This window comes from Anticarsia gemmatalis, chromosome 15, assembly GCF_050436995.1.
Source record: "Anticarsia gemmatalis isolate Benzon Research Colony breed Stoneville strain chromosome 15, ilAntGemm2 primary, whole genome shotgun sequence".
Taxonomy (NCBI): Eukaryota; Metazoa; Arthropoda; class Insecta; order Lepidoptera; family Erebidae; genus Anticarsia; species Anticarsia gemmatalis.
The window spans coordinates 12,806,731-12,815,314 of NC_134759.1; the positions used below are offsets into that span (position 1 = coordinate 12,806,731).

Consider the following 8,584-nt stretch of genomic DNA (forward strand, 5'->3'; position numbering starts at 1 on the left):
TATTAATATGTACGTGATCAACTGATCACAGAACATGAATATTACCTTAATTTTTACTGTGAAGTAAAACGACACCTAAACTTGGAGATCTACTTGAAAATACGAAACGCATAACTATACAGGGTCAACGAATGTGAATTTGAGCAACATATTACTCGATTACTCACTAACTAACTCACTCATCACGTTTTATATTTCTACATTCTAAACTTCATAAACAAATTTGAGTTCGAAATAAACAACTACCCAGCGAATTATCGAATATTATACTATTCTCATTTATTGCGTTCATTTTTTTTATAATCTGTGTAAACTTTATAGCTCTGTGGCACTATACGCTTATTTGTTGTCTATGGAAATCATAACGTCAAATCTGCCGAGCGAGAGTAGCGTTCAGTGAGTCAAGTAAAACCAAACTTCAAAAGAAAAAAAGCACTTTTTATTTTTCGATAATATAATCATATTTGTGCAGTGGCTGGTTATCGCGTGGATATCTGTTCGTCATAAACGTTCTTCAAATACTTTTCAAATGATAAAATAGTTATATTTTGTAGAGAAGTGCGTTTTGTGCTTTACCGTTACATAGAAGTTTTCACAAAATATGGAATTGGTAAGAAATATTCATATGATATTCTCTTCAATCCGGGTTTTTTATAGAGCGACGCCTCGTAGTTTATTTGACCTATTGTCAGCTTTTACCCCTATTTGTTATCAAGATTGAGCACATTGAGGTTATAAGTTAAAATAATATAAATACAATATTGCAACCACATCTAGCAAGTAACCAGCTAGATGGCTGCAGCTGGCAACCTCATGGCTAGTGATCATGACGACTGCAATCCTTCATTTTTATCAAGTGATACTAATATCTAGCATGTTGTCAAACTATCTGAGCAAGAAAATCTTAGCAAAAATGTAATTGTTTAGTCTGTCCCTTTTCGTTTAGTCTAAGATGTCTAACATTGTACTAACTACATATAAATTAGCAATTGTTATTGTTATTAGTAACTATCAGTGTGAGTGTGGTGCTTGTCCTACAGTTTAGTTAGTGAATGTAATGCAGTTTGTAGTGTGACGTACTGCAATACTGCCATGCTGACATATTTATTATTAATTTGCTGATGTTAATAACAACAGTGTAATCTCACTTATCCCTAATGTTATATTTTAATGTAATGATTACAGTACTAATTTAGTATAATGTTTGCCCATGTTCATATGACATTATTGTCAAACACAGTAAAGTTAGCATAGCTGGAAGATGCTAACTCTGGGCCATTGTATTATGATTATGTCCTGTGTTGTAACAATCTTAGAAGATAATGAAGTATGTTTCAATGATAACATAACTTGGGCTACTCCGCCACCATTGCGTTTGAAGGTTGTGAGTTCAATTCCCACACAAACAAAAAAAATTAAGTCTGAATAGCAAGCTACAGTGAGAGAGACCAAACATAATAATAAGAAATGTAGTCAAAAGTGCGGGGCATGGAATATAAGAGCTCTGTCATTGTTACATCTCAGCCATCTGTACTCCTCTTTGAAATATGTTATTTTATATTGTTTCCATTATTTGCCCTTATCCCAAGTAGAGTAGGGTCAGTCCAGCAAGTTCTTAATTTACTTAATTTTTCCATATGGCCGCCTGTCAGGTGACAATTCTCCTAGGAAATCCTAAGTATTAAGTATTGGGGAATTTTAAAAGGAAAGTTTGGCAGTGGTGAGGATGTGGGTTAATAGTAGTGAAATCTAGAATATGGGGTAAGGTGTCTAAATGGGATACTGCAGCTGTAGGGAAGGAGTAGGTGAAGGCTGTGGTGCTTGGAGGTTGGGTTATCACGCCCAAATGTCTATTCAATGATCAGATCCATAGGAGGCACACACGTCCCTGACCAGTGACTATTCACCTTCAAGCAAACATTATCATTCAAACTATATGGCATGTGCTATACAAGGAGAACCACTTAAACATTTCGACTGACCTAGGATACAAACCAGAGACCTGTTTATTTATTTATTTTTTTGTGTATTTTTATATATGTATGTATGAAATAACTTATAATTTAAATTAATTATAGACTCTCGGCTCCTAGGCAACCACTACTTATAATAATTTCGCCAATCAATACCACCTTGCATGCTTTAGTGATTTTCCTCAGAAATGGTTCCTCAAACCATCTTCATGGGAGTAGCAGTAGCAATTGATACCTGACCAAACTTCTAATCTTCTTCTGGGCGAGGCTCATTGTCCCTTAATGAAATGTTAGTGGGTAGTAATGGCGCATATCGTGTCAGTTGCAGGGTGGTGAGACGGGGGCGCTGCCGCCGGGCGTGGTGGGCATGCTGGCGGCCGCGGGCGCCATGCCGCCGCCGGCCGCGCCGCCGCCCGTGTCGGGCGTGTCGGTGCCGGCGGTGCTGGCCGTGTCGCCGGGCGCCGCGCTGGCCGGTGAGTGTGTTGCGGGTGGGCGGCGGCGGGGCACTAGCCCGGCCGCCGCCCCGCACTCAGCAGGTCGCTCGCTCGCTGTTGCAGGCCGCCGCCCGCCGCTCGCCGCCGCGCCGCGCCGCGGCCCGACCGCCGCTCGCCGCCCGCGCCGCCCGCTCTCTGTTCTTTCGTTTCGAAACCGTCCTCAGTGATCAGTGTTTCTGCTTTCTGTTTCAGGCTAGATATAAGTTAGGTTTTTGCTAAACGCTTAGGCGTGCTGGTGACGCGTCGGCAGCGGCTGCGGCGCCGGCAGCGCTCCGCCGCTCTCACAATGTACCTACTTCATTATACCGCATCGACCCCGCGTGCCCGCGCCAAGCGCCGCCCCCGCCCGGCGCGAGAGTGTGAGTGCGAGCGAGACGCGAGAGCGCGAGGCGCGAGAGAGAGAGAGTGCGAGTACCCGGCGGGGGCCGCGCGCGGAGTGCCAGCGAGCGAGTGCAAGCGTGCGTGCATGCGTCCACTGCTGTTTGCCGACCGATCGGAAACGACACGCACTAATCGAGTTTCGCCGTTACAGGGGGATACCACGCCGCGCCCATCTACGACTTGCAGCAGGTCGGAGACGTGTTCACAGGTGAGTGTCGAGACGACGCCCGCGGCGTGCCGAGTCGCGAGCGCCGTGACGTAACGAGCCGAACGTTGGCAGGTCCGGGCGCCAAGTGCTCCACGCTGCCGGCCATCCTGGGCGGCTCGCTGCCGCGCCTGTCGTCGGAGCAGGCCGAGGCGGTGACGCGCGCCAAGAAGTACGCCATGGAGCAGAGCATCAAGATGGTGCTCATGAAGCAGACGCTGGCGCACCAGCAGCAGCAGATGGCCTCCCAGCGCACGCAAGTGCAGAGACAGCAGGCGCTCGCTCTCATGTGCAGGTACTGCCATACTCCCGCGCACGCTCGCACGCGTGCTCACTCGCATACGCACGCCCGTGATGAGAGCGATACGTCGAGGTTCCCGCTTCTAGCAGGTCGAGCCTGTGATCCACTAGCTGAAAAGATCTGAGTTTTAGATTTGATGCGGCGGGCGAGTAAATATAGTTAATTTTTATACGAATATGTGTACTATTTGTCGGCAGAGTGTACGTCGGCTCAATATCGTTCGAGTTAAAAGAAGACACGATACGACAGGCGTTTCTGCCGTTCGGGCCGATCAAATCGATCAACATGTCGTGGGACCCGGTCACGCAGAAACATAAAGGGTTCGCCTTCGTCGAATACGAGATCCCGGAGGCGGCGCAGCTGAGCCTCGAACAGATGAACGGCGTCATGCTCGGCGGCAGGTACGGACTTCTACACTAGTGTGTTTCGAGAGCATTGTATTGACCTTGTAGGTGTGTACTTATAAAAATAGTAAAACAAATATGCCGTCTATAACGCACGTCGTCTTTCACAGAAATATTAAAGTGGTGGGACGACCGTCGAACATGCCGCAAGCGCAGGCCGTCATCGACGAGATCCAAGAAGAGGCCAAACAGTACAATCGCATCTACGTCGCCTCCATACACCCCGAGCTCACCGAAGACGATATCAAAAAGTGAGTACCTCGCCGCCTCTCACCGCTCGCCCGTCACTCGACGCCACTCTATGAACTATGTATCTCTCGCTCCGCAGCGTGTTCGAGGCGTTCGGCCCCATCACGTACTGCAAGCTGGCGTACGGCGCGTCGGCGCACAAGCACAAGGGCTACGGCTTCATCGAGTACGCCACGCTGGCGGCCGCGCTCGAGGCGATCGCCTCCATGAACCTGTTCGACCTCGGCGGCCAGTACCTGCGCGTGGGCCGCGCCATCACCCCGCCCAACGCGCTGGCCGGCCCGCCGCAGCCCTCCGCCATGCCCACCGCCGCCGCCGTGGCCGCCGCCGCCGCCACGGCCAAGATCCAGGCCATGGACGCCGTGGCCAGCAACGCCGTGGCGCTCGGCCTCACCAAGCTCAACGCGCTCGGCGTGTCGCCCGCCGCCGCGCTGCCGTCGCTGGCGGCCGCGCTGCCCCAGGCGCTGCCGCAGGCGCTGCCCGTGGCGCTGCCGCCCGGCCTGCCTGCGCTGCCCGCCATGCCCGCCGCCCTGCCCGCGCTGCCCGTGCTGCCCGCGCTGCCCGCGCCCGCCGCGCTGCCGCCGCCCGGCGTGGTGATCCCGCGCCCGCCCAGCCCCGCGCCGCGCTCGCCCGCGCCGCCCGCCGACGGCGCGGGGCAGCAGGCGGCGCTGCAGCGCAAGCTGCTAGACACGTCGCCCGACACGCTGCAGCAGCAGGAGTCGCTGAGCATCTCGGGGCAGTCGGCGCGCCACCTCGTCATGCAGCGCCTCATGCGGCGCCGCGCCTCGCGCACCGTGCTGCTGTGCAACATGGTGGAGGCGGAGGAGGTGGACGAGGCGCTGCACCACGAGATCCAGGAGGAGTGCTCCAAGTGGGGCCGCGTGGAGCGCCTCGTCATCTACAACGAGCGCCAGAGCGAGGACGACGACCCGGCGCACGCCGACGTCAAGATCTTCGTGCAGTTCGCGGAGCCCGACGAGGCCGTGGCGGCCGCCGGCGCCCTGCACGGCCGGTACTTCGGCGGCCGCACGGTGCGCGCCGCGCTCTACGACCAGGACCTGTTCGACCACGGCGACCTGTCGGGCTAGCGCCGTCACGCTCACCCATTATTATTTTTTTAAGTCATCATTATACGAGTTTACAATAAAATTTCACCCGTTTGTTCGCCGTATTCATTATTACCCTGACCTCTAAGTTTTATAATTATCTATAGTCGAACTTTTAATTAGATGAAGTAAACTGAGAGTCCCAGTGTTGCAGGTTATCGATGCTTAAAAAATAGTTACGTCGCTAAAACTGAACGAGATTGAATACTTAAATACATAGTTGAATTAATTTCGATCTTTAATTTCTTCAGAGGAGAACACAAGAAAAAAAATTTACTATAAAATTAAATTTACTATTTTATTTTTAGAAAAAGCAAATAAAACTTGAATAAGGCGATTAAAAAGAACTCCAATAATAGTGTAAAAAATATATTTTATAATATCACTATTACTATGTAATATTTATAACAAATCTATTCTAATCCGTTACTATGTATTAACGGATTCTGTCAATAAGCGCAGTTTTACGTGATCTTTAAGATATAAGGTAATGTGAAAGGCCCATAATCCGACCCGGTTCAAAAACGGTTGAAAAGTACAATCATTTGTCTTTGATACTCGCCATATTTCGTTTCTGTACACCGCAGGTATATTTTTCACACTAAATGGGCCTTTATGTGTTCCAAAAGATTTCTCAGTCTCTTTAGACATATTGGGAAAATCCGGATCATTGATTACGATTTGCGATATGCATACATTCCTTCGGGTCAGTATAAACAGCACGTTTACCGAGTCCTAATTTGACACTTTCAAACAGCCAATATTCTAAATATAATTATAAATAATCAGACGACAGTAAAAACTGTTTTTTTTTTATTACATTAGTTGGTCTCATTAAAAAAAGTAGTGTCAAGTGTCAGTTTACTGCATTGAAAATCCCACGTACGATTTTCACATTAAATTTTATTATTATGTACGTCTGTTTTATATCTCGGGACTACAGAGTCTCGGACATTTGGTAGGCGTGCGTGGGGCCAAAGCCAACACGTAGAGGCCCTTTTTAGACGGCTTTAATCTTTCAATGATGTGTGGTGTCACAATCCGGTGATTATCCCTGTTTACACTATAAAATGCACCCAAGGACAATCACCGGACAGTGTGGGACTATGGAAAAACTACTTGGGCTATTGGGATGGGGTGCTTATGGACTGGAAATCAGGGGATTTACGGGGACTATGGCACCTACCGATAACAATGTTGAAAACATGTAAAAATGGCAGGCGGAGATTTGGCAACTCACAAACTGGGCCACCCTAAACAAGTCGCATAAATAGCAACAAGGGGGCAACAGGGCCATGAGCGGCTGAAAGACGGAGAGGCCTCGCTGGACGTTACGCTCAGATCACTTGCTCCCTGAGGGTCCGGCATCACTGGCCCACTAGCCACTTACGCTCAGCATCCGTCCTCCGAACAGAGTGGGAGCTCTTGCGACTCCACTCTGGACGGCCAATGAAGGCAAGCCAGAGGCGGGGGACCGCTTCCTCGTCAGTTTTCACTCCGACCAGCCAACTAAGGCAAGCCGGAGATGAGGAAGGGTGACTTCCCCCTGGAGCACTCAGGTACCGCGGGGTCGCTACTCCCCGTCAGCTCGCCTCAAGGTGCCCTGCGGGCTTATTACTATTTTTTTTTTTATACATATATATTTGATAGATAAATTAATGGGCAGTTAAATTCATAGTCTTACTATCTGAGATTCATTTTCAAAATTACAGATGGTTTCATATAATGATTCATCCACAATTATGATTTTAACTAAACCCAGAATATGTACGAAGGTGCCCCATAGTTAGGGCACCTTCGTACCTATTCGAATAAAAAACATGCGAATAAAACGACACATATAAATCAAAATACTTTTATAAGTCCAATATTCCTTGCATAACATCTCTATTGCTGACTGCATGGATTTTTCATGTAAAGCCCACTTGCCTTTTCTGGTTAATAAGTCCGGCCACGTTGTAGTGGAAACAATAAATAAGTAGGGTAAAGCACCCAGTAGTCAGCCTTTTAGTGAAAATGTCAATTTCATTTAGCCATATTTTTAACATTTACAACTAGATGTAAAATCATTAGTCATTGTATGAAAGGTAATTTATTAAACTTTAAGAAAAAATTAACAAAATATCATATTCATAAGATTATTATGGAAAAAATCCGCATTAAACAAAATATGGCACTTTTTACCAGTAGTCAGCCCCATTTCGCCAGTAGTCAGCCATGTGCTACCCAGTAGTCAGCCTCTTATTTACTCAATACAAATATTCTATTTTAAATATATTTTTATTGAAATCTCCAGGAAATGAAGCACATTTGCAATAATACCATGCAGTACAATTTATATATCCATTCATTTTTAACCCCCGACGCAAAAAGAGGGGTGTTATAAGGTTCGACGTGTCTGTCTGTGTGTCTGTCTGTCTATGGCATCATAACTCCCGAAAAGATGCAGTGATTTCAATTTAGTTTTTATTAATTAAAGGTGACTTATGTGCGAGTGTTTTTAAACATGTTTGATGAAAATCGGTGGAGCCGTTTAAAAGTTGTGGGGGGTTAAAGTGGGGAGATTAACCGAATGTCTGCAAATTTACTCAGACAGGGTCTCAAATGGCTTCGCATGCTGAGAAAGTTGGTGGTGGGAAAGTTAGAATGGCTTAACCTAACCACCAACCTATAAAAAGTATGAAAAAAAAAATATATTGTGAAATCGGGGGTTATCAAGATTTAAAGTTATAGTTATTAGCACTTAGGTAATTGATTTCTAAATGTTTTCTATTTAATCTTTCTTCACACGGTTCACAGCGATAAAAGTTTATTTTCTGTTCCTTTATTCCTTCTGTTTCTCAACTCTCCCCATTCTACAAAAGATGCTGTCTTCTATAAAACTATTTTAGCTTTCTTGATGTGTTGATACATAAGTCAATGGTAGGCTAGGAAATGATAGAAGTAGGATAGGATGTTAGATGATAGAAGTAACTGGTATCATTCCTTTCTTTTCTCATTTCCCAAAGTTCCTTAGTGTTTCGGAAGGCATGGTAAATTGAAAGTCCCGGCGGGCATATTCAAGGATCTCTGGCAATCGTTGCCATTAGTCAGAAGCTTGAAAATCTGATAACCAGTCTTATGGTAGTCGTGGTATAGCCCAGGTAACTGGGTTGTGGAGGTCATATAGGCAGTTGCTCCATGTAAAACACTGGTCACATTCAGCTGCATCCGGTGAAACTGGAAGCTGATTCCAGCATATCGTGACCAGTTTCTTAGGGCAGTCATTTGTTTTTGGGAGTGCACTTAGTCTAGCTTAATGGTACGGGGCATTTGTGAGACTATTAAACGATTTCGGACTTGTAGTGTCATAATAATGTGTGAAATGCCAAGTACTCGACTCGTTTCCATGATTTTCGTAACAGTTTTGATCGCCACCATAGCACATGACAATTATTCCTCTTTATACAGATCTTTTGGTCTTTTTGATAT

At 46.6% G+C, this 8,584-nt stretch overlaps 1 protein-coding gene across 2 annotated transcripts; it reads left to right on the plus strand.

The window, feature by feature from the left end:
• The first annotated feature begins 360 nt into the window (after positions 1-360).
• hfp (Poly(U)-binding-splicing factor hfp) lies at positions 361-5,167 on the plus strand. Of its 2 annotated transcripts, XM_076123217.1 has the most exons (7): positions 361-610; positions 2,296-2,446; positions 3,000-3,056; positions 3,129-3,348; positions 3,552-3,755; positions 3,869-4,009; positions 4,087-5,167. In XM_076123217.1, the coding sequence occupies exons 1-7, from the start codon at positions 602-604 to the stop codon at positions 5,093-5,095; spliced, it is 1,791 nt and encodes a 596-aa protein (XP_075979332.1). In that variant the 5' UTR covers positions 361-601; the 3' UTR covers positions 5,096-5,167. The 2 variants fall into 2 exon arrangements, with proteins under 2 accessions (XP_075979332.1, XP_075979333.1); XM_076123218.1 differs by lacking the exons at positions 361-610; positions 2,296-2,446 and adding an exon at positions 2,506-2,755.
• Positions 5,168-8,584: the final 3,417 nt, after the last annotated feature.

What these genes read in the sequence shown, in the direction of transcription:
- hfp (XM_076123217.1), top strand. An exon ending in GGTCGGAGACGTGTTCACAG is followed by an intron (nt 3,057 to 3,128) that starts GTGAGTGTCGAG and finishes GAACGTTGGCAG; the next exon opens with GTCCGGGCGCCAAGTGCTCC. An exon ending in GGCGTCATGCTCGGCGGCAG is followed by an intron (nt 3,756 to 3,868) that starts GTACGGACTTCT and finishes CGTCTTTCACAG; the next exon opens with AAATATTAAAGTGGTGGGAC.